The sequence below is a fragment of the Meleagris gallopavo genome, chromosome 14 (genome assembly GCF_905368555.1).
Source record: "Meleagris gallopavo chromosome 14, MGAL_WU_HG_1.1, whole genome shotgun sequence".
NCBI lineage: Eukaryota > Metazoa > Chordata > Aves > Galliformes > Phasianidae > Meleagris > Meleagris gallopavo.
This window is the reverse complement of record NC_139417.1, coordinates 15,453,554-15,479,433: the sequence shown is the minus strand read 5'-3', so window position 1 is coordinate 15,479,433 and position 25,880 is coordinate 15,453,554. Positions and strand designations below refer to the sequence as shown.

At 41.2% G+C, this 25,880-nt stretch overlaps 1 protein-coding gene across 1 annotated transcript; it reads right to left on the bottom strand.

The window, feature by feature from the left end:
- Nucleotides 1–307: 307 nt before the first annotated feature.
- Nucleotides 308–24,731, bottom strand: LOC100539521 (uncharacterized). Its single transcript, XM_019620218.3, has 8 exons — nt 24,499–24,731; nt 18,756–18,992; nt 17,544–17,621; nt 16,150–16,366; nt 11,668–11,876; nt 11,085–11,157; nt 6,827–6,944; nt 308–1,200 (listed from the first exon to the last, which is right to left on the bottom strand). Exons 1-8 carry the CDS (start codon nt 24,715–24,717, stop codon nt 1,005–1,007), a joined length of 1,347 nt encoding a protein of 448 aa, XP_019475763.3. The 5' UTR covers nt 24,718–24,731; the 3' UTR covers nt 308–1,004.
- Nucleotides 24,732–25,880: the final 1,149 nt, after the last annotated feature.

Genomic DNA, 25,880 nt, shown 5'->3' with positions numbered 1-25,880 from the left:
ACAAAGAGCTGCCAAATGCAAAACAAATGATATGAGGACTTGCAAGTGAATTCCTTCCCGTAAATTCTACTAAGGTTATGCTTAAAGGCCCTCAGGATGGGAGTCTGTATAAATTCAGAGCGTTATCACCGGTGTTGTTATTGTGCCACATTTTACTGCCTATAAGTCGTGAACCCAGTGGTCTAGCAGGGATGGGCTCTTCAGCCAACAGAGTTGTCATGAGACCATTGGAAATGGCCCTGATGTACAATCAGGAAATGTCTGGAGAATTTTATGGAGGGAAAAGAAATGTAAAAGAAGACCTTTGCTTACTTCTGCTTATCAAGGAGAATGCAGAGCTAGTTATATCAACACTTATATGTGTATTTAAAGTACACGAGCAGCCCCCACTTACCACAAAGGGCTTTGGATTGCAGCCATTATAATTGCCAACCATGATTCTCTATTAAATGCAATACTTTTCTTTTAGGGGCATTTATGTGGGTGTTTGTATAAAAACACTGTCAAAAACTAAGAACACCAGTAAATATAAAATGGCAGCATTCAGGTTCAAATGCAATGAACTAATTTATTCTTTTCAACAGTACATCCAACTGTTTTTCAGCACTCACAGATGTCACTGGAACAACTTGAATACAAAAAAAAAAAAACCAAAAAAAAAAAACCAAACAGCCTAAGAACAATATCCTGCACAGAGCAGCTAATATTAATTGCTTTAAAAATGCCCTCTATTAAGCTAAATAATAGCCAAATCTCACTACAGTAAATGCACCCTTATATGATTAAGTATAATTTAACAGAAATATGATTGCATAGTAGAAAACATGAAAATGTTGAAAATGAAGACTTCCCTCCCCCCCCCAGTATATGAATCTCCAAAGAAACACCCAGAAGAGGAAAACAGCCATTAGCCAGTCACTCAGCCACAGAGGCCAAAACTGTGATTGCACTTAACTCTACCACTCTAAGTGAACGTGTTCCCAAGAAAGGAGGCTGCTGGGCTCTCACCACAGGCTCTGGCCACCCTCAATGACCAGGTTGTGACCCGTCATGTAGTCTGAAGCTTCAGAGGCCAAGTAGACAACAGCAGCCTGCAGGTCGGTGACCCGTGCCAGCCTGGCAGCGGGGATGTCTGCCAGCCAGCGTTGCACCAATGGTCGCAGCTCCGGGGAGTGGATGAGCGGCGTGTCCACGATGCCTCTGTGAATAGAACACACGATGTGGATTTAGGAATTTGTTGGTCCAAGTGGAAAGGCAGTACAAGGTGTTAATTCAGAAGGAAAGCCATGGGGAGTAGCATGAAGAGTCTTGGCATTGACTGAAGTTCATAATGCAAACTTCAGCAGCACTGTTTTCCGACTGCCTTCCACTACCACTGGGCAGGCTTAGAGAATTTATTTTAAAAGGAGAACACACACACGCTGTCATCTTAGCTAACAGCAAGACTCCCTAACTTTCGGGTTACTCATCATCAACTCCAATTTACATTTTCTTATAGAAGACAACATGGCATTCAAATCAAAAGTGCCTCCAACCAGGTCTGTCGCTACACTTGGGAACTGCTGTCCTTATTCTGATTTCTCTTTTTGCAGCATGATGTTACACAGCATGTTCATATCCTGCCCAGAAACTGAAAACAGCCCAACTTCCCACACATCGAATACAAGGAAAGCAAATGCCAGCACCTTTCTCAGCCCTGAACTCTTTCCACGCAAAAAAGGAGAGACACATCACAGTGCAATCCCATCAAACAAATACCCCGGCAAAGCATGTACCTGTCTTGCCTGCTTTACATTAATGAGAGACAACACTGTTTATTAAAACTCTGCTAAGTTCATTTTCTCTGGGTGCCCTAAAAATGAGTGATGCTCTGGAAAGCACAATGCAGGGTGAATGTTTGGCTGGCTTTTATGACTTTAACTATGACTGATTTGTCATACTCCTCCTTAACAACATATTTGTATTTTGTGAAATGTATAATTTTTTCAGCCCCTGAACAAATATATTTACATAACTGTGTCTAACGAGAAATTACATTTAACTTCTCAGAAATGACAATAACTAAAACCTGAACTGCCAATTCCACTTCATTAGTGTGGTAGAAATGCATTCCAAATGTTAATAAAAATTCCAACATGCTGATAAATTAGCGCTTCTAAGGAGCATGTGACACCTTGGTTAACATATTCAACCTCAATTATATTTCTCTTCAGCACCCTGTTATCTGGAACCTTTGCTGGCAATCAGAGGTGCTGTTTTTCAGCGGCCAATTTTCTAGATAATGTAGCTTATCAACACTGTGGGTAAACTTGCCAATGAAATCAGGCTGCACTGAACCACACACACGCTAATTGCATCTCTTTTTTATGCATATTTACAGACTGTCACTTCAAAGAAATCAGTGGCCCATTGAGGCAGCCAGTTAGCTGGAAGAATTGCCTCTTGCAAATGAAAATTAGCAAACAAGCTAGTGATAAATATGAAATGAACAAAGTATAAAAATACCCGTTTTGTTCTGAAACTTCATCGGCATCCCAATTTATACTTCCAAGGAAATTATTTTTTGAGACACGCTGGATTCTGGGTATGAGATTTACCTTTTGTTTTAAATGAAGGCTGAAATCTTCTATTTACTCTGTTACAAAGTGGAACTAATTCAGACTTTCCTCCAAACATTTCTGCTTTCATTAATCAGGCAGGATTTAAAGATCAGCTTTATTTTTTATTGTAATTGACAATAAACACTACAGCAGTTCAGAAGCACTGAGCAACGCAGCTTGGTTAGGCTCCGGTGGTATAATAATATCAAACGCATTCCAGCATAGGGCTGCAGATTTTACTTCTTTCCCCTAAGCACAGCTCCTAGTCTCTCCCCTTGCTCACCCAAGCTCCTCAAGAACTGGTTTTCTTCAGAGAGCGCCATGCTTTGAGCAGCAGATGTGGAATACATCGCACTCCGTCCCCCCGCGTGCCTCTCACTGCACTCACAAAACCACCCACATAATCATTCTGGCTTTACACTATCAGACATCAAATTTAAATCCTTATAATTCTGTTGCTTTTTTTTTTTAGTTTTAGCCCAAAGGGAATGCAGATTAGGAAATACGGCATACATTCCTCCAGTACAGCAGATTTCACTAAAAGAGGACGTATTTCAATGTTCGGAAAAACCATCCTTGGTCTGATTTCAGCCAAGGGCTGCACCTCTTGGTTGACCTTTCCCTAAGCTCACATTGAATAGTAAAAATTTTGATGTGTGACAAAACTTCATTACAAATTTTTTTGTTCCATAAATGAGAAAAAAATGTAGCACAAAACTTAAAGTTGCAAACACACATACTGATGGCACTATAAATATTAGGCATGTCATTGATACTACACATCTTCTGGGAAAGCTTTGGTGCCAAGTTGGGCAATTTAATGTTGTTGAACCCTTTTAGGCAGATTTTAGTTGGCTTCTAACCAGTTCCAGCAAAGACAACTGCCAATGCATTAATTCCCTACCTCATCTCGTATGCAGTGCTGAGCCTATCAGTACTTTCTGTTGCATGTCAATGTAGTATCAAACTGCTAGTTCCTTAACATTAGACATGAGCATCAATATTTAATTATTGATACACAGGACAATTTGAGACATTAGAAGAAAGAAGAAAAAAAAAAAACAATTGCCTAAAACATTTCCACTTCGAGAGACACATTAGGAAAAATACCATTTACCAGATACTTAACTGGAATTGTTACGTGCGTTCAATCCCCAAATGAGAGCAAAAAGAGATTCCATCTGTGTGTAACTTGATTTCTTTCAGATGAGTTATTAATTTGAATGAGTTAAGTACACTCCACTTAATCAGGAAGTGTTTAATCAAGAGATCCACTTAATTGGGACATCTCCCAAGGAATTAGATTTAAGTCCAAAGATACTTACCAGCAATGACTGCTGCTTAATGGGGATGGTAATGCCTCTTAATTGGGATGCCTTGAGATGATTCTGGGTTGCTCATTCTCCTGCCATTCCTTCCCCCAAATTTGGGGAGACCCCTATCTGCTTTCTCGCATCTTGTTCGCAGAAGCTGAAAGCATCCTGTTCACACAGTGCCCATTGGTCAAGCATGCTGGCTGCAAAATGAGGCATCCCAACACCATGCGTGCTGAGAACCAAGGTCCCCAAAGTTCCCTGCTTCATCACACCCACCTAACTTGAAGTATCTGCAGGGACCAGAAAAGAGGCAAGCACATGCACCATGAGCAGCTCCCCATTTACTCATGGTCCCCTCTGTGGCCCAAACTGCATGTCTCTTTTGATGAAGTCCAGCACTTTTATTTTGCCTGGCACCAGCTGTGCAATAAGCTAGGAAGCAACAGAATAGACAATGGCCAAGGGACTAAGCACAGAGATTCTTGCTCTGCATGAAACAAGAGGCAAAGTCATAGAATCATAGAATGGCCTGGCTTGAAAAAGACTACAATGACCATCTAGTTCCAACCCCCTGCTATGTGCAGGGTCGTCAACCACCAGGCCAGGCTGCCCAGAGCCACATCCAACTTTGCCTTGAATGCCTCCAGGGATGGGGCATCCATCAGGTTCCTTGGATCCCATGTGATCCAAGGAGCCTCAGTCACTTTCTCCCCATGGGCTTGAGACTTGCCTGGCCAGTGAGAAGAGGATCTTCAATTTTATAAATGTAGTAAATTATGCTAAGGACTCTGCCATAACATTTTATGCATTGATAACTTTTATGCATTGGTCTGCATAAGTTTTATGCACTCGTTAAGAAATTAAGTTGATAAAAAGTGACCAGATAGGAAGAGGAAAAAAGGCCAAAAGGTTTGCATGGTGAAATAATGTTCAAGGCCAGACTGGAGTGCATGGAGCTTCAGGCAGATGTGTGCTGTGAATGCCTTAAAGCATTAAAGAAATCAAGTGTGGGGAGAGCAAAGGACTTAAGGGCACACCTACGTATTTTACTTCTCCAGAGATTATCCAGAGCGAATCTTCCATCACAGCTTCTATCCAGCTCTTGTGCTTCTCGTAGCCCTCAAAATATCTCAAAATGTTGTGCATTACACTGGACATCCACACTCAGATAGACTTGTGCATTTGGAACTTCTTCCTTGCTTTTAGCAAGGGGGATCTGAGCAGTACAAATCACCCTGACCCAGAGCTCCACATGTGTCTGGACAGGAGCGGCTCAACCAAAGCTTTGAAGTAAAACTCTTCAAGGATCTGGGAGCCTTTCAGTCCACGTCCCCAGCTGCATTGGAGAGAAAGAGCTGGAGACATTCAGTACAGCAGAAACCTTTGTCCTTTCTGTGCCCTTCCTGGCTATTACTTTGCAAAGAAAAAGCCCGCTTGCTATCATAGGATTTTGAGCTCAGAGTTAGAGTTAAAGACACGATGATAAAACTGCAACCTCATTTTGGCTTATAAAGTAGAAAAAGAGAAGCATGACTCTCTTTTCCCAATGCTTTGACAACTGCCTTTAAAAGCATAACTTCTTCAAATAAGAATGTAAGTTTCCAACTTACACAAAACAATGAGTTTTGATCATTCAGTGGAGACTTTTAAAATTTATGTAAACCCCTTAAGAATAGGTAATTCCTCCTCTAAGAGCCTTCTCACCTGTCATCACAGTAAATGTGGCATACTATCCCATCTCTGTTGGTAACGATTACCTGTGCATTTGCAGGCACAGTTCCTGCCAGGTCCTGCTGGGCTTCCCTAATTCCCTTCATCTCCCCTGGCTCACAAAAGCCTGTGTAAATTCAGCAGACCTAGTTGTGAGAATGCTATAGCAGAGCTATTAGTACTGGCATGGGGAAAATCCTACTACCAAGTAAGATGCTGTTTAAAGAATCCATGGATCACATCAAGCAAAGGCTGGAGTCACTGCTATAATTAGTAATAAATAATCATAAGGAAGACAGCTAGCACAAGGAAGTGGAGAGTCAAACTGACAGTAAAAACACGGGCACTTGCCATTGAGCTCTGTGTTTTTTTTTCTCTTCCACTTTGTGGATTAAAATATGTAATTTGTTTTTCCTAATTTGACATACATTATAACTTCATTATTACAATTTAACTCCTGGGTTAAAATCCTGCCCTTCTTACTTACTCTGATTGACTTCAACGGTCTACGGAATTTGACCGCTTCCAATTAGTGCTATCCACTTGGGTTTCTGCTTAGCACTATCATGCACTGTTAATTGTTTAATAAAACGACTCTGTTGGTCATGACTGCGAGAAACAGGGAAAGAAAAGATGGCAAGAAAACTTTGCTCTGTGAATAAAAACCGTAAAATAAAACATGCAGCTTTAAGCCTCCAAAAATAAGGAAAATGTAATTTGTAATAAATATAGATATATATTTACAAAATTACACCTGGCCTCCTGCAACTGTCAGAGCTGAACACTATCTCAATTACAGCGCTGCAATGTGGCATTTTAAGTGCCTATATATTTGTCTCAAGCAAAAAGGGGAAAGAAGTATTGTCTATTAAGTGTCAAAAGCCTTTTCTTTAACCGCGGAAGGCTTGGACAGACTAAGGAAATATTTCATCTGGAAGAGAAATGCTAAAAACTACCCTTCACATTATTGGAAAACCTATTATCAAATGCTAAAACCTCTTCTTAAATCCCTGAGTATACACAGCAACAGAGCAGGCTCGGTTATAAGTATTTAAACCTTTGTTAGGGAAAAGACAACATAAAAAGGGATGCAATCCACCTACTAATTAGAAACTTTATTTTCCAAGATACTGCTCATTTGAGCTTTTTAGAACATTTCATTCCCTTTGTACATTCAGAATGAGACTACATTTTACTTACGGGGAAATGCAGTTGACTTTTACTCCTCTGTCAATCCACTCCGTTCCTAACGTCTGCGTTAATTTTACGACCCCGGCTTTGGAGGCATTATACGCCAACTGCTTCTGCGGGTGCGGAACTGGAAGAGATTCAGAAATAGGAAAATATTTATTCTCCTCAAATTAAGGCGTGCAGGGAAGTTGAAGCGCCGTTCCCTGCCTTGAGATGAATTCTTTGGTGGTTTCCCTGATACCAGGCAGGGAGCAACAAGAGTTTAGCCATCACACAGCAAAACTAAATCTGTGTTTGGTCACCTCACATTTTTGCTTCAGCATCTGGGAGAAATGGAGAAAAAAAAGAAATGAACTCAAAACATTCTGTATTTTGGCAAAGCCAAAAGCAGTGTGTTAAGCATATATGCAAGTGTTTGACTTTTTCCAAGAGGGATAAATAATCACATTGATGTTTTCACGTTTACGTTTTATACACATGTATATTTTATGGAAAATATGCATACACTGCAATACTGATATAAAACCATACCACATGATATAATACACATGCATTACAGATTTGCATATAACATACCATATTATACATCTCCCTGGAACAAATTATTCACCTTAATTTTTAAATTATCCACAGTCTGAAGCAAACACATTATCTAATCAGTGTTTGTGTGGATGTGAGCACAGGTGCGTCCCAAAAATCCTGAACACCCACCACTTTCAGAATCTGAAGCTTCTGAAGATGTTTCAGGGATGTCACATGTCAGTCATGGAGGGAAGATGATCGGCTTGCTAATTACAATGTTCAGGCTTGTTAGTGCGGTGTGCTTGGTGGCTCTGCCCCTCTGCCAGCTCTCGTGCTTGCAGTGTTCCCAGAAAGCTGCTTAAGGACAAATCCACAGTGGGTTTAAAGTGCCTTAAACCCATCAGAACCAACCTGAGTCAGTGTGGCTGCTGGGATTTCCACCTGTACATTGTCCCTCTGAGGACTTTTATCTGACCTGCTGGCTATCATGATCTCCTTAAACAAATTTGGTGCAAGGCACTGATGTCATTATGGGACATCAAAGGGTACTTTGTGGAAGTGGGGAAAATCAGTGCTGAATGTCAGTAACCATGCAACAAGCATTGGTGACTTGTACAGTTAGGCAGCTCTGCATCCTGGAAGCCTCTGGTGAAACTCACAACACATGGATAGAAGCACATGGAGTCACTGGCAGTTGACATTACATTGGCCTAACTCATGAAGCTTTGTCGAATTTATGAAGGTGGTGAATAAGTTCCAAACCACCACTGTCTATGGTACCCCAACATCTTCACGACTACTTTTTGTGAAAACAATTATTTTCAAGCGTGTTGATTTCACGAAAAGAACACAGCGACAGAGTTAACCAAGCTCTGAAACAGTGAAGAACCCTGCTGCAAAGTGCTGAGCAAGCCAGTAAGCACCTTTGCCTTGAATCTCAGAACCGTAAAATCATTACAGTTGGAAAGATCATCCAGTCCAACCATCAGCCCCTTCCCAATAACCATGGCCCTCAGTGCCACATATCCCCTTTTCTTGAACACCTCCAGGGACAGTGACTCCACCACCTCTGTGGGCAGCCTGTGCCAATGCCTCACTAAACACAGAATATCTACAAACAGAGATATCTGCAGCATCTACAAATGGAGATAGATATCTACGAATGGATTTGAAGAACATAAAAAATTGTGGCAAGAATTAGTGTTTCCTTTTGCTGCACATGCTGAGGGTATGCTGAGAATTGGGCCTTTTTAGAATTAAAACTATTTGACACTGTCCCCTTTGCCAGCATTTCTTTTGCCCTAATTTTTTGTTCTGTACCAAATGACTCCCATTCCAACCTGCAGAACCCTGCTGCTTTCCATGTCCCCATCACCCCAACAGACACAGTGCTCTGTGTGGGCTCTCGAGCAGGAGTGGTACCTAATTTCCTGATTAATTGCCGCACATCAGCTCCAAGTTATGTACAACTTCGGTAGTTAACCTCACAACCTCCCCAAAGCAGCTCATTGCTAAACTTTCCAAACACGTCTGTCTGTGATAAATCACTGGAAGTTTGCTCAGAGGATAAGAGTTTTGGCACTGTCTCTGCACCTCTTGCCCACACGGGTGAGAGCAGTGGTTACCAGCAATCAGCATTCTGACTTGCGGTGGGGGTGTCAGGATTTACAAGGCTCTCTCCATGTCAGTGCTTTTGTTCATAGGAATGGCTAAAGAAGGTAACCAAGACGGGATATTCTTTTCCTGAGACACACAAAAACTTTGTTGAGCATCAGTACCACCTCCTCCATTCCCTAAGCCACATTTTTGGGTAATGCTTCATAGAGCCACGTATCTTCAACCCTCCAAACCAGAGCCAGTGAATGAAGCCATGCTTCTAGCGGTGTCATCAGGATATCTGAGTTCACAAGGCCTGCATGAAGGGAGAACTCTCACTCCTGTTTCGCATGGAGAAGGCAGGAGGCAAACAGATAAAAATGCTGCCAACATCAGCCACATTACATTTTAAACATCTGACACAATGCTTTTGCTACCTTGTTCAGTGCATAAGGCTTCTCGCCTGACCTTGAGGCAGCCATGTAATGTTAATGAGAAGCGCACACAGAGAGAAGAACAGATCACTTCCCACTAAAGATATTTGCTGTAAAAATTAGAGCTGAGTTCCACCTGTACAAATGGCAGAGCTGCAGCAGCCTCCTCTCTGCTGCTGAAGCATACGTCTGGAATAATTCCAGTCAAACATCAGAATCAACATGCACATATGCAAAATGTATGCAGCCTATCTTCAGTTAATTAAAATTGATTCTGAGCAGTGTATCTGGAAAATAAAAATCACAAACAAAAACCTTTCTATCCTACGAAGAGTCTCCTCATTTTCCTCTATCTCTCAGGAAGGACTCAACCTACAAAAAAAAAAAATATCCCCTAACTATTTCTAGAAACATTTCATACTATGCCAGTTGGCCAACATACTTAAATAACCAACCAACCAACATATTTATTTAACATTCAGCAGATGGACATGATATGAACATCGTGGTTTTCAGTTGTAGTTTTATAACTACTAGATTTTTCTCATGCCAAGATCCAAACAGGTTCAGAAGGTAAACACATCCCTTTGTCTCCTAACTTCTGGCCTACCCATGTCCACGTGCATTAACTTTCAGTGACATTTAAACAGGATGCACAATGCCCCTTTTGGGCTGCACTCAGAGCTGCACTTCATGAGGGTACCTGAAGTCGAAAGCTTTGCAGTCTTTTCAAATCTACTTTTGTTTCAGGAGGTTTTGTTACTCTACAAAGCTGGGGCAGGGGTATGGTGCCTGCGCTTGAGCATAAGTGAAACAGCTGGTAAAGACACTTGACAAAAATTAACAACAATATTATGAATGCACTTTTGAAGAAACATTTAAAGTTACTACGCAATAAACAGAACAGAATGTCACAGAAAGTCAAACTGGGCACTGTAAAAATAAATGTTATTCCCAAGGAAAATAAAAAGACTGCATATTTATGTAACGTTCAGCAGATGGACATGATATTAATACAGGGGTTTTCAGTTGTACTTTTATAGCTACTAGATTTTCTTGCCTAACTTGGCAACCCAAGGCACCATTTGATTTTTGGATTTGGACAATACTGCAACAGATGTCCAGACCAATAAAATAAATTCCTAAAGGGCTATGCTTAATTTGTGTAATTGATCAATTTTTGTTACATGGGCCTCAGTTCACCAGCATGTAACTGCCTTCCAGATTAGCTCAGCAGTAGGGATTTCATTCCATATGTTACAATGGTTTATTGGTGCTTTTGACGACGCTGCTGAATCAGCAGCGTTGGTGGAGACACCTGTTGGCAATGACAATGAAATATAACCACGGTACCGTGGCAAAGAGTGGCACAATAGCTTTTGGGTGTCTTGTAAACATCAGCAGGGCACCACTTTCTGCACTAAAATGCATTTTCCTGAAATTAGTGGGGAATGCACCAGCACCTGTCCCATGCCACCACTGCATCAGGCACAGGGGTGACTCCGCCTCTTCTATAAAAAGCAATAAGTGCTCTAAAACATAGAGGACAGATAAATGTTGAAAAATGATATCAATAAAAATTTTGTAGTACATTTCCTCTAATACAAAATGTCAGTGATTTACTCCTTCCCAATACAGGTTTAATTGATTCAAATAGCATCGGTAGTAATTAAAATATGGATTCTGAAGCACAACTGTTAGCTCTCATCACTCACCTATTAAACTTGCCATAGATGCTGTGTTAATTATCTTCCCATATCCTTGATTCAGCATAATGCGGCCTGCAGCCTGTGACAGAAATTAAAGGAAAGACCAGTGACCCTTTTTGTGATTGTGCTAATAATGACATGATAATAAATTAGTCTTCACTTTTCAGAAGAGTGTATGCTCTCACACATTTTTTTAAGCACTCAATATAAAAACTTGGTATAAAAACGGCTGATGCAGGAAAAATTCCATTGCCATTTTGGACCCACTTTGCTTTTGGCAATTTTTGTTTCTTTTTTTTTTTTTTAAATCGCTGATGCTGGCAATGGCCCCAAAGCTTTCTGCTCTTCAGAAAATGTCAAATAATCACCCTCCCAGAATCAGGCCATTCTTAAGCACCTGAGCTGGAACAACCAATAATGACCAGCTGTTCTGAAAATATTGACCAAAATCTGTAAGTTGATTAATCCCATGAAGTTAACCCCATTATGATGACATTAACAATAAAATGGTGTTAAATCTTGGTAAATTAAACACTAAGAACATTGCTGTCCATTTGCATATCAAACCTGTACAGCATTCCACACTCACTTGGCAGCACAAAAATAGTCCTCGTAAATTGACATTGAAAGTTTTGTCCCATTCTTCTAGTGAAGTATCTTCACTTGCAGAATTCATATTGATTCCAGCATTGTTGCATGCAATGTCAATCGTACCCCATCGAGCTACAATGGTATCAACAATCCTTTGCACATCCTCGGGTTTGCTCACATCTGCTGCAAGGGCAATGCTTTTAATCCCTGAATTAAAACAGGGGTGACGAAGTCAGTATGGGAATTCAGAGAGAGAAAAAACATCAGTTTTATGATTATTTATTAATTCATCTCCGTGCACTATATATCTGTACTTTATATGTATGTATGTATTACATATATATTCCCCACTTTAATTTGCTGCTACACAAACCATAGCCAGTTGTGCATTTGTTACTGCAATGAAATTTAAGTTGCTGACTGGAGTTGGTTTGCCTGTTGGTAGCCAACATAAAACAGATTGAAAGCAGAGCTCAGCGTTCCAGCAGGACGAAGCTGAGAACACTGCACCATCTTCTGTCCAAACACTCAACTGCAGCTTCCCAGCAGGGGAGAAACTCCAGCACTTCCTGGGTGCTGGGGGCCAGAAAGAGCAACTCTGGAACAAGATAAAGCAGTGGGTTCCTTCTTTTGCTCAAATGCAAATACATACATATATATTATACAACACATCTCCGGATGCTACAGAAAGTCAACCAATTTGACCAAAAAAGTATTTTCTTGTTGAACTGCGGTGTGAGGTCGGCATGGAGCTTCAGAGAAAACTAGCCCAGTTTTAGGTGGGAGCTAACTGGAAATACCTGCAGGCTCACAGGTGTGGTGGTCGTGGTACCAAGCCTTACTTGCTACAAATCACACTGTCAGAGTAAGCAGCACAAACATTCTTAAGGGAAAAGATTTGCTGGATATGAAATTATGTAAAAGTTGTGCTTTCCTTTCCTAGAAAAATAATCCAGATGTTGACTATTGCTCCAGTGCTGATTTGTAATTAGCTTCATTTAATTTAATACCAAATTCTGTTTTAAATATCCTTATTATTAAGCCACTGTAACAAGGTTATTGCAAACCGCTGGACTGGGGAAAGATTGTGTGTTATAAGCAGTTCTCCTAGAAAGCAAGAGGAAAAGGTGATTCCTACTGCAGCCAGGAAGGGCTGCCTCATTATTTGCAGTGCTGATTGTCCATGGATGTTTGAGACTATTTGATTGGTACCATACCCATTGTTCATGGACATTTGAGACCATTTGATCAATACCATATGCATACTTCAGCATTCAAGATGTATCTAATCTCCCAGATGATGCTTCATACCTCACTGAATGCTCAGAATCCAGTCTCCAAAGGGCTATGGACACTGCTGTACTATTCCCTCTTGAACATGTACAGAGTTGAGATCCCTCCTCAAAAAAACTTCAAGTATTTCTGAGCAGAAGAGAAGGCTCTCCCAAACAAAGTGTTAAGATGGAGGCAAAGCAATAACAGCCCTGTGACAACCTCCCCATGGAGGGAGCCACCTACAAAAAGAATGCATACTCTGCCACGAAACAAGCCCTCTTATTTTATATCACAGTTTTTATGATAAACATGCTGGAAGAATAAGAATATCTGAACAGCCCACTTTGCTCCTCCTAATTGTTATTGAGACTTAGAGGAAACTGCCATGGTCTTTCTTATTCAATTTACAGACAAAATGGGTGTAACCAAGGGCAACAGAACGAGGCTCTTCACCTGCCCTCCAACTCTCACCCCATTTACAGCTTCATCCTACATGATAGTTCACAAAAACAAGACAAAGGGTGCCATGAGTGTCTAGAGAAGAATTAGTGAAGGCACGCTCATTTCAAACAGTCCCACACTTGACCTTAATCAGCTGATATCTCTGCACTCTGACAGAAGAAAATAAACAGCTTCTTTCTCTCCGCTGATATCCAAACCATCTGATTAAATAAATAAACAAAATAAACAGTGGGAAAATAGCTTAAATCTGTAGTATCAACCAGAAGCAAGAAACACACGGCCCTGCAGCTACACGCATGATGGTATAAAAGCACCTCTTCAGTCTTCAGTTTGTCTTTGTGAAGCTGGTGGGGGCGGTTTTGTGACGAAAGGAGCAGAAGAGGAGCCCCAGTGTGCCTAATCTGCCCTTCTGCAGGGAAGCCCCTCTGCCAGGGGGCTCCATCTCTTGGCTCTCAGCATAAATGGAAGTAATACCTTGCATACAGACAAGAAGATCAGAGGTGACATTGTGGGGAAGGCATTTGCATAGTTTACAGTGAAAATGCACATTTTAAAAATCCCATCAGATTAATTCTTCCCTTAAGGTGGAGGAAGCGGTTCCCCCTGAAGACAGAGGAGTATGTATGGGAAGGTAACCCTTAGGAGTTTTTGGTTCTGTTTCATCATTTTTGGTTCTTCTGTCAGGATCCATTAGCAACAGTTGAAAAAGGTATTCACTCAGGATGTAAAAACAAAGACCCCTGTAGCCAAGGGAGATACACCCGAGATGTCTAACAAAGCTAAAACTGAGATCACAGAGTTTCTGATGTTTAAAATCCATCATGAAATGATGGCACCATCCCGGAAGACAGCAAAGGGCTCCTTGGTATAAGAAGCAAAGTGGATTTAAGAAAGCTAAGTAAAATGTTTTGAATAAGTATTCAGTGTGGGGATGACTTGGGGCGCTGTGTTTCCAACTTTGAGAAAGAGATCCACAAACAAAGAGTGGGGGGAAAAAAAAATCACAGCTCCTTTGTGTCTATTATAGCAGGAAAAATATGTATTAGTACTACAAGTATTGCTTTAATTTACACATATGAATATTGTGAGAGTAAAGCTAGCTGAACCTTTTTGTCAAAATTTATTTCCAACAGAGCACGTTGCTTCTTTGAAGCCAAAGTGTTTCATGGAAATATATTGATTTCAACAAAAGTTTTCAAGGAAAAGCTTCTGAGGTCCAAGCTAGGCACTCTAGTTACCTCTGGAGAGAAAGAGATTGAAAATCTGACCTTTCCAGATCCTTTCCAAGAATGGGCATTTGGATATAATTCCCTTTCACAAAAGCATTACAAAGTTTGGGTTTTGTTCCAACAAGGAATGACAATAAATTTGAAACCTCAAAAACCCTCACGAGATGGAATAGATGTGCCCTGACCAACTGCACTGGTCAAGTTGACAGAGAGTATCTGACCTTGAAAGACAAAGATATGTGAAGACTGAAAAGTGAGATTTTCTTTATTTTAGACTGCAATAATATTTGCAGTGCCTCATGACCCCTCCAACTGCATCACATAACCCCTTCACCACATCCACCTTCTTTGGGCTTGCAACCCACCAGCAAAGGAGCAGAGATAGGACAGCCATTGAAGGACGAATGATCAAACTCCTACTGAAAGTGCCGTGGAGAAAAGTTAAGTTCATTTTCAAATGGACCACTGGCATCCAAAGTCTCATGTCTCTATCAACTATCTCATTTATTTCTGAATAGCTCTGCTTGATATGCAGGATCTCACTGTAAAAAAATATCCAAAAGGCAAGTTAACTTGTAGGGCACAGCTATTGTGTGCCAGGACCATATGGCTTCAGAGCATAAGAAAATAAAAAGCTTCAGGGAAAGAGGGACTAGATGATTTAAGAATTTGTAATAGGAACTGGAGACGCTCTAGTCTGTGTCATTGTTAAGGGATCAGAACAGCAATCAAAGCTTTAACCATTGCACCAATCCTCACTGCAAAGTGTCCTATGCTTACTAAAGCTGGCATTGTACAGACTGGGATCTGTTGTTTCAAGCATCCTCTGCAAAGGCTCAGGATGGTGTCAAAACCTGAAATGAACCATCCCTTGCCCCTTCCCTAGGAAAAAGCTGATAGATGCAGAATGATGAGTAATAGAAATGTATCTGCAAGGGCATGTTTTGCTGGATAATACAGTTTCCAGTTGCACAAACACAGTTTTCATGAATATTTTCCATTTGGCAAAAAAAGCTTTACAGATCTTAAGGCAGAGTGGAGATTTTAATGGGCAGATCATCCACTGGTGATCAAACCCTTTCTGAAACCAGAGTGGACACAAATTCTGTTGTCTGTGTCCAATTGGGACTGTGAAAATTTCCTCGGCAACATTCCATCTTCAGAGGCGATGAAGTAGTGAACTTTGAAGAAAGCTTGGTTGTAATCCCACAAATGGAATTATAAAATGAGTAACACTTCCTTTCTTTTCTCATTAAAATTATATTTCCAGTTTTCTTTTTCCCCTTTGCAAGTTAGCATGACTCTAGGGGGAAATTCAATTTTATGTTACATTTTGTGTTTTTACTGCTAAAATAGAAGTGCCTTCTAGAGGATTTTACCTCTTATTTCGGACTTTAGTTATTATGTCTACTAATATTCTGTTCCTTGTCTGACCTCATATTCATGTTTGAAAGAACTATAGATGGAAGTTTTCAACAATGACTGCCCCAGTTTGAGGACAGTGCCATGCTTACCTTTGAGGTTGAGCTCACACGCCACTGCTTCTGCCTTTGCAAGGACCAGGTCCACCACAGCCACTTTAGCACCAGCTTCTCCCAGCGCGTGAGCAAAGGCCCTCCCGATTCCCTGTCCACCGCCGGTGACATAGGCCACCTTGTCATCCAAACGCAGCCGGTCAAGGATGCGGTTCTTGTTATAACCCCAGAAAACATCATCCCTTATCACTTCTTTCTAAAATAAAGACAGATACACATAGCACAATCTGGGGCAAAGCTCAGTACCAGAACTGCTGTGATGGGCTCTGCCTGTGAGGATGAGGTGAGAACGTGTACAGGGATCCATGTCTTCTTGACCCATTAGTTAATGCAAAGATATGATTAATTAAAGCCAAAAAAAAAAAAAAAAATCCTTACCCCTACTGATATTATTCTCAACAGGAACACCAAGGTGCAAGGCAATGCAGCAGAAGGGCTATGTTTGGGAAGATGCATTGACCACTCCGAATACACGAGAGTAGGGCACAATCCTTCCTGGCCCAGCTTCCCATGGGAGATTATAGAATCATAGAACAGCTTGGGTTGGAAGAAACCTTAAGGATCATCAAGTTCCAACTCTCCTGCCACAGGCAAGGCCACCAACCTCAAGGTCTGGTACTAGACCAGGATACCCAGGACCCCATCCAACCTGGCCTAGAACACCTTCAGGGATGGAGCAAGCATAGCCTCTCTGGACAGCCTGTTCCAGCACCTCACCACTTCCACTGTGAAGAACAATGACATGAGCAGGTATGACCTCTCAGAAAAGACCTGATTAAGTCTTCCAGCTATTTCACTCCCAGGACCAAGTCCTGCCCTCCAGTTCAGCTGCCTCCCGGAAAAAGGAGGCTGAGAGCATGTTTCCAAAGGCAGGATTTGGCTCAAATGCTGTGCAGTCAAAATATCTTCACAGGGCTGGTGCGCAAATAAAGATATCAGCCAATAACTTTAACCAAGCTGTCATCTGATCAGCTGCCATACATCATTTTCCCCTGGCTGGAATCACAATGGAAAATACAAGATGTTTAAAATATTGGTTTTGAAATGCCAGGAATTACTAGTGGATATAGCTTTGGGAGCAGTCAGAAACTGCCAAACAATCAAGACATTTGGGTCTGGATTTACAGAATTGGGCGATTACAATTCCAGATGGGAATTTCATTATAGCTGGATGATGCCCATTATATAAAATGGAATTCCTACAAAAAAAGATAAAATCACCATCTTTTCCATAGGACAAGCTAAATCTGTATGGCGCTAGCAGCACAGCAGAGCATAAGTCTGGGCCCTCAGCAGCAAAACCCTGCTCTTATCACTGTTCTCAGCAAAGTAAAAACTTTCCCAGAAATGTTCACAGAAGAGAAAACACACACCTTTGATTCAATCACTGCATCTGGTGGTACAGGGCTCCTTCGAATGATGCTCAGCCCGCTTTGCACAGGTAAAATTATCTGCAGACATAATGCATAAACAGTTAAGGAAAGTCTTTCCTTCATTAGGCCAGAGCAGTTTTTCTCCTACTGTTATTCTTTAGCTAAAATTCCTTCCAACCCAAATATGTCAGGCATCTATATTTGCTCACATTCTGCTCCCAAACTCCCAACTTCCACAAATGCCAGGAAAAAAAAAAAAAAAGTAATTTTGCCTCTCCATTTCTTAAATGAGTGTCAGCTGCTGAGATCTCTGGGTTTCCACTGCTTGGCTAATGCCGTTATGAAGATATTCCAGAATCATTCTCAGAATTTAGCAAACCATAACAGCTTCACTTCAATGAACACCTCAGTGTTCATCACTATTCACAGGAACCCATAGGTGAATTTCAGTGGGTTTTGACAACTGCCTCTGATACTGTTATAACACTTCAGTGAAAGATGCTCTCAGTGCTGGAGGTTCAACACCGGGATCAAACTATTAAAAAATTAAATACAGAAACAACATGCTGTTTACACTCATTAAATGGCTAATGATAATATTCAGGGCATGGAAAGCCACTGTGAGTCTTTCCCTCTTCTACAAAGAAAAGTCATTGCTCTTGATATTTGATGGTTGAGTTGATGATAGAATAATAGGGTATGATGGAGGCACCTCTAGAGGCTCTCTGTCCTGCAGATAGACAAGGATCTTGAGCTTATGGGGCACAAAGCCCAAATCCTGTATTATGGCAATTGAGAGGAGGCTCTTAGAAGAGTGGGTACATGAGAGTAAGCCTTGTATGCTGGTGCCACTGTGCTGGGGTAGCATTGGTAACAAATGCATTGAAAGCCTCGCTGACTCCTGTTATGCTGTCAATGCCTTGTAGCCTCCAGAGGCTTTAAGCAGAGTGGTGGTTCCTTGGTTATGCTGTAGAGCTGATTATTCACTTCTAAGTGCTCAAATTTAACTTGCCTTTAACACTGGAGATGATGTAGACAGAGAGTAGGGACTTTTGCTGAATATAGAAACTCAGGAAAAGTGAACTATAATAAAACTTGGGTTCGTTTCAGGTTCCTTGAATAATGACACCAACAAAAGAGATTCTGATGAGTACTTTGCAAAATCCATAGATACAGTACCACAGGCAGCCTAACCAATTGCATTGTACCAACCTGCTCAACACGAGGATCTGAATTAATCACTGTATTTAATTTTCTGACAGCTAGTACATTTTCCTCAGATATGTTCTCCAGGTAGACTTGTCCTTTCATGAGTGTATTCTCTACACAGATCATTCCATCCATTCTCAGCAAGTGGTTATCCATGACAAAGCTGTAGTAGTTAACAGCATTCCTTTGATCAGCATCAATAAAGACTATATCAAAGTGCTCATCCTCAGCATGTAATGCCTGGAAAAAAAATGAGGATGGAGAAAACACTAATTATTTACCTGCTGTCTGAATACCAGTTTCAACTTACCATTTAAATGTCCTTTATATAAAAAACTCAAATATGAAGAACTCTGGACTTTTTTATTTTTTATATAAAAACTTTTTTTTTTGGGGGGGGGAAAGGGGGGGCTGAAATTACTTCTGGAGATCTTGGGAGTTTTCCATGCTTCACAAAGAATTCTTCAGCAGCCCCAGTGCCCAGATCTCTGAACCTCTCACAGACAATCAGGATATAACAGATGATTGCTCATCCCAGCTTGTCTAGTTGAGAATCACAGCAGAAACACCTGCACGTTGAGTCAAAGGGGACTGAACCATCAAGGTAAGGGAGAAGACTCACATCAAACCCTGTGGCAGCTGAGCTGCTGCAATAAGCTCTCTCTTCTCAAAAGAGTCACTATTCACAAACCAGAGTGGCAATTGTAACAGTCTTTGGGAAAAAGACATAAGGCTGATCCTGGGAATTGCAAACTAGCGAGTCCCACTTCAATAACAGGCAAATGGTTGAAATCCCAATTAATAATAGAATTATAAAGCACATAAAAGAACAGGTCATGGTAGAGATAAAGCAGCATAGCTCCTGTGAAGGAAAATGATGTTTCTTTAATCTAAAAAAATGCTTTGGGTGGCTCAGCAACAGAGGATAAAAGAGAACTGGCTTCTATCATCTAATTGGATTTTCAGAAATGTGGCACACCTTCCCTCCAAGCAAGCTGCTGATGATAATGTATAAAAGTGTTGATGGATGACCAGATGGGAGCCTTTACAGCCTTCTCCTGTGGCAGTTAATGCACTCGCTGCCCAAGAGCCTGCTATGGAATATTTCAGATTCCATCTGGGACTATTTAACTGCATCTGTGTGCGTTGCAATGAAACAACGGCTCATCCACCTATCTCAGGCAAGCATAAATGCTTTCATGTCTTGGCATTTCAAGTGAAAAGAGGAACAATTATGTTTTCCAGAACTCACTGTTTCTACCACAACTTTTAACAGCAGTCCTTGAGTCCAGATTTCCCTTTTGTGTTTGGAGACACTGTGTACAATGAGTGATGAGTGATCCCCTGAGATGTATGAGAGAAAGCATCAAAACAAATGGCAATGAAATATTTGAAAATCTAATTTGTTTTCAGGAGTGAGGTTGATAGCTCCAAACACAGATTTCAGGAACCTTTCAGAAGCAGAGAGCACACTGTTCTGATGAGAAAATAGCAGGGAGTGGATCACTGAAGCTCTGAATTATTCTATTTTACAAACTGGTGTCATTGTGAGCTTGTTAGTGGTTAAGAAATAAAGCTCGTTTCCCTCTTGGGCGATACTGGTGGAAAGCAGCAGAGACATTTTTGATATGGGGAAGAACATCTTATATCAAACCACAACTCAGCCAGTCTTCCCAATGTCACTGCTTCAGGAGGGGTCAGAGGATTGAAGCTGGGAGGAGGAGTCTGTTGGAAAGAAAGATTAGAGGTCTCATTCTCCAGAGAGAAGAGCCAAAGCAAATTCAAGCAATTACCATGACTTATCACTACTTTCTGACTTGTAACCTTCCTGGGTGGAGGAGGTGGGGGGCAGGTTTTCAGAAGCAGATGTGGCAATCTCTAAACATATGCTACTACTGCTTTGTGCTATGGCTCCCTAATGAAAAAGAATCTCACTTCTATGCAATGGCTTCATTAGGTCCATATGGAGTTGCATAGCTCCTAAGATATTTGTTGGACTTCTTGTTTCAACCCTCTTTCTGTGCTGCCTACTTGCTGACAGCTTATCCCTTTCTTATCTACCTTCTCATGCAGACAAACCATCCTTCAGCATCTCCTCTTTCAGCCCAGGAGGGCCCCTGTGCTCAGTGTGCATCTAGCACAAGCCTGGGTTATCCTTGCACTGCTGGAGGGTGTTTCACTTCACTTTGAGTCCTGAAGAAACAGCCTCAAATTTCTCTTGTCACCTTCCATTTCCTCCAAATCAAACCCTTGGCAGTCTCCTACTCTAATTACATTCTTTGTGTGTTGCAGAGCTTTACAAGACACTAACATGTGTTGTGACAACTTGGGAGTGGATTTTAGATGCTGAGATTTAGGCAAATAGGTCCCATTTTGTCTAGCCTAAGTTATACCACACAGCTTGCATGTGCATCCCCAACTATCCTGTTTCATACACCCCAAACATGTATGGAAAAGTCAGATGTCTAAGGCAGCTGAAGCAGAACTAGACACTTACATAGGAATGCCTGAAAGGCTCCCTTGGAGTTCACACTGGGTCCAAGTGCAGAGCTTCAAGCTTGAAGCAGCTTGATGGAGAGAGCAGGAGAGCTCACTGCTACCCCTCTCAAAATGGGACTGACCACCTTTTTCTTCTCTGTGGGACTGAGCAGATCGTGCCTGCTCCTGCCTGGGACCTCACAGCATGTCAGAGGTCCCTTTGTCCTTTGCTAAGAGAGAGGCAGAGCCCAAACATCTCCAACTGTAAGGAAAGCTGAGATCCAGAAGGAAATAATCTGCCTGCAAAATATCCTGCTGAAACTAATTTCCTGAATGTTTACAGTGCAATCCCTGCTCCTTGCTACAGAGGCATCATAGATGGTAACAGATGGCAAAAAGAAGTGTCTTAATTCAGAGCAAACTTGGCTAAAATTAATGCTTTTGCTTACAGTGAATCATTAACTTCCTTTCAGATTGGAAAAGAAGGGAAAAAAAGGAACTTGTAGCACTGCATTGCACAGAAGAGATGTACCAAGAGCCAGCACAAGAAGGGCACAGCAACACTGTTGACAGATACAGCAAAAGATCAAGGAGAGGACATCCTGAATAAAAACATGAATGAATCTTCTGCCAGACTGAAAGAAAACCCGATTGCAGCTCAGATCAGATACAACATGCTCTCATAAGGCACATACAAACTCAATCAGACACAAACGACTGTCCAGTTCCTTTGAAATGGATCACAGTCAGCATATTTGTAATAAAGACGTACTCAAAACTTATTACCTTCCCTACGCTGTGTTCTTGACCTAAATGCAATAGCAATCCATCCTTAGAGTACACAGAATACATGAAGAAGTACAGCTTCCCTTTAAAACACCATTAGAATATTTTACTGTATGTGGACATACACTCTTGTTACTCCTAAATGCTATTCTATTGAGTACAGTTTATATTCACCGGCAAAGCTAAATCTCTGGGGAAGCCAGAGAGGGAATGCAATTTCTAGTAATAACAGCTCACAACAGTGAATACTATCCACTTATCCCCACAATTTCCAGCTATTTTGGACTCCTTTCTGAATTAACCTTTCATATCAAAAGGAGCAATTCTGCACACTAGAGACTCCGACACAATTTCATGCATAATTTATTCACTCAGTTCAACATTAAACGCAGAGTCCTTGACTTTGTCAAGGTGGATTCTGTTGGCAGACTTCACAAGCAGCAAAACAGGAGAAATGAGATCTGCAGCTCAACCTCTTCACCTATTCTGTCTGGTAAAAGGAGGGAAGAAAGGAAAAAAGAAACCCCCGGCATGCTTACACAATGCCTTGCAATCAGCAGAATCTGCTGCAAACACAGTGCTATTTTCTGTGTTGTGCTTTCGATTTTAAAGTGGAAGGATCGAAATCATGGATGGGAATAATTTGCTGGTAGTTTGCATTCCCCACGGGCTTAATCCTGCTTTCACTGTTCCACCAGATGTCTACTGGGAATTAAAGGGAGCTGTTTGGGAGGGATCAGACCCTTTGCTAACAGCTGATGCAAAGCAAGGCATGTTGCTTAGGCACAGCACTTCAGATTTAAGCAGCTTGTTGGGAAAAGATTTTAAACACTGGTTCAGCACATGCTGGCCCCACTACCTGCAGTTGGGATCAGATCTCTTTAATCTCTCCGTGCCTTTTGGCAGCATTACCCATTTCTGCTTTATTTCTGCTTTCTCTCCCATCTAAGCTGGTCTTCTCTAGGGGGAAAGCAGAGCACTACTCACAGCCTGAGCCTCTTCCATGTGTTCCCACAATGGTGGCCCTGCACCAGACAGATCCCAATGACCACAGCACATCAAGGCCCCAGAGAGGCCACCAAAAGTGTCCCTTCATCATTTGCAATCATTGTCACCAGAGCCCTAGAGGCCAAGTAAAACAATTCTGATTATCGTGGTGCCAATGATAAAATATCTGTCAGATTAAGCAACACAAGTTCAGAGGCCAGTGTGGAAATCCTTCCAGAGAAAAACATCTCAGTGCAGAGATCTCACCAGCCAAACATGAGCATCTCAAGAGATGTTGGAAGCCCCAAGAACCTGTAGAACTGGGGTCAGAACTTGCCTGTGCTTTGCAATAAGAGGCTATAAAATCAATTGCAACATCGTGTGTTAAGGATTTAATTTTCATGTCTTTGCTCCCTTCTTTAATCTCTACACAGCATGTACTCTGCCTGCCTCTAGATATTTCAATTCAGTCACAGTAAGTCAGTTGCACAGAATGGGCACTAGAGAGCAACAGCAATTCAATTAATTTCACACTCACTGCAGGGAGCTGGGATTTTAAATGCTGCACATTGCAGGTGATCTGTAACATTTCATTTATTCATATACTTGGCAAAGCTCTTTGTTTCTTTCTTATCAAACTTGGAGGTCATGAAAGCCAGAGGTTAGGGAGCTCCTGGCTATCTCATTTTGGAAAAAAAAATTAAGATACTTGTTAATGGAAATAAAGTTACAATCAGGCTCACAATGACACGTCCAGATTGAAGATGGAAACATCTCAAATTGGTTTGCAATAATGATAGAAATGCCTTGTATTTAATGAACCTGGCGTTGGCTTCTCATGTTGGCTCTCTGGACCTGCAGCAATGCCATGGAGATCCATAAAATAGAATTAAATATGAAACTCCTCCAGCTTGCTAGGATCCACAAGATTCTCTTGTTCTTGGGACAAAGTCACTACTCAGAATGAAACACATTTATCGAATGTGTCTGTACATCTTAAGCTTATCACATTGCTCTGGAAGTGAAAAACCCAGGGTCTAACTCCTCGTGGTGTTATCACCGGGAGGAAAACAATGACGGGCTGTGGGTGATTTACAGACATCTGCAGGACTTTCCCACTGTTGTGAGCACTGGGGCACCTCCAGCAGTGCACAGTTATGTTTGGAATTAGAGACCCCAATCCAATGAGCACCCAAGTCAAATACAACTCTGCCACCAAAGCCTACATACCTAAATTTAAAGGATTCCTCTGGTCAAAAACCTGTAGTATTTTGGTGAAGAAGGAAAACAAGCTATTTCGTGTGACAGAGCCTCACCGTGCATTATCGTGAATAAGAAATAACTCCAGTGCAAGGTTGTGTTCACATATTAGCGAATGAATTAGGGTCACCATTCAGAATCTTGTGGGCAGGAAATAGGACAGGCTGACCCTGCCCAAACCTCCTTAATCTGCTCTGAACAAGAGCTCCCAAATTCCCCTTCCAACAGACTTTACCTCCAACGTGTCTGCTATCGGTCCCACTCGCATGCTTATCTTTTTACCATCTGAAGAATAATCAAATGCTTCTTGGCTGTTCACTCCGAGATACGGCACTTCTGCACATGCAAAGATTTTGCCATCATCTGGCAATTCTTCTGCGATAGCAAGGATACTGTAACCTTTAAGCTTGCCAATTAATAAAATCTTCCTGGCTCTGATCAGATGAATAAACATCGTAAAAATGTGGCCTGTGGAAAGAAAAGAGTGAAAATATAAAAATAAAATTCTAAGAAAGACAGTTCTTTGTTCACGATGAAAATTAGATGTACCTTTTAAGTGATCATTAAAATAAAATCACATCTTAAAACACTTTCAGATAAGGGTTTAACAACAGAATTGTTCCAAATTTTATCTAAAAAGCAGCAAAAAGACAACAGAATAGAGGGACTAGTTTGAAATGTAGAACCTTTATCATCAATGCTGCTATTGTTCAAGTGCTTGTTAAATAGTGCTTGAAATATTGCATATTTTAACATTCCCCCCATATGAAAATGGCTTTAAGATGTCTCCATATTCTTTCTGGAACCCGGTTAAAAAAAATCACTATATTACCTTGCATTTGCTCTTAGAGTCATTATCCCTAGACAGCACCATCATTTAAGAAATTTATCATCAGTGGTGTCCTTCGAACAATGTATTAGTGTAATACATTATAAGAGTACTTCACTGTGATGATGTATTGCTCAAAGGATGGGAACATCTGGGAAGAATGAATCTAGGAATAGATTTAGTGTAATAAGCTTTATATGAGAATCTAAGCCTGAGTATTGCTATTTGAAAAGGTGAAGTGCTTGGCCACAGACCACCTTCACCACTAAAGCACATAACACCCTAGCAGGCACCACCAAAACAAAACCAAGGCTTTCCCTCTCCCTGCAGTGAGGACAACCATCTCCTTGCTGCTCTGTAAGGGATGGGGACAGCATCATGAAGTAGAGAGGACAGAGAGCACTCATGAGCGTATGTATGAGCATATATGAATGAGCACAAAGGTATGGGGTGGGGAAGGGACAAAATTCATACAAAAGGAAGGTTGGCACTGACAGGAAGATCCTCTTTCTCTTTTTAAGAAATTTTCAAATTTTCTGAACTTTTTCTCTGGCTTTCATCCTATCCCCACTCAAAACAGACTAGAACATGAGGAACTTTGTTTACACTGATCAGGAGCCATTTTATCATTTTGTTTGATCAACTTGCCATTCAAACAGCCAGAAATGTCCTTCTGGAGTGGCTTAACTCTGGCTTTGGTTCCTCCAGCATCTCCTGAGACGTGGGCAGGTGACACTTTTCTGGAAAAAGAAAGACATTTCAATGTTATGGTGGCAACCAAAATCTGA

What these genes read in the sequence shown, in the direction of transcription:
- LOC100539521 (XM_019620218.3), bottom strand. Translation starts at nt 24,717, where the DNA reads ATGTTTATTCATCTGATCAGAGCCAGGAAGATTTTATTAATTGGCAAG. An exon ending in CAGATCCTCGTGTTGAGCAG is followed by an intron (nt 17,622 to 18,755) that starts GTTGGTACAATG and finishes TTATGTCTGCAG; the next exon opens with ATAATTTTACCTGTGCAAAG. An exon ending in ATCTATGGCAAGTTTAATAG is followed by an intron (nt 6,945 to 11,084) that starts GTGAGTGATGAG and finishes AATCTCTTCCAG; the next exon opens with TTCCGCACCCGCAGAAGCAG.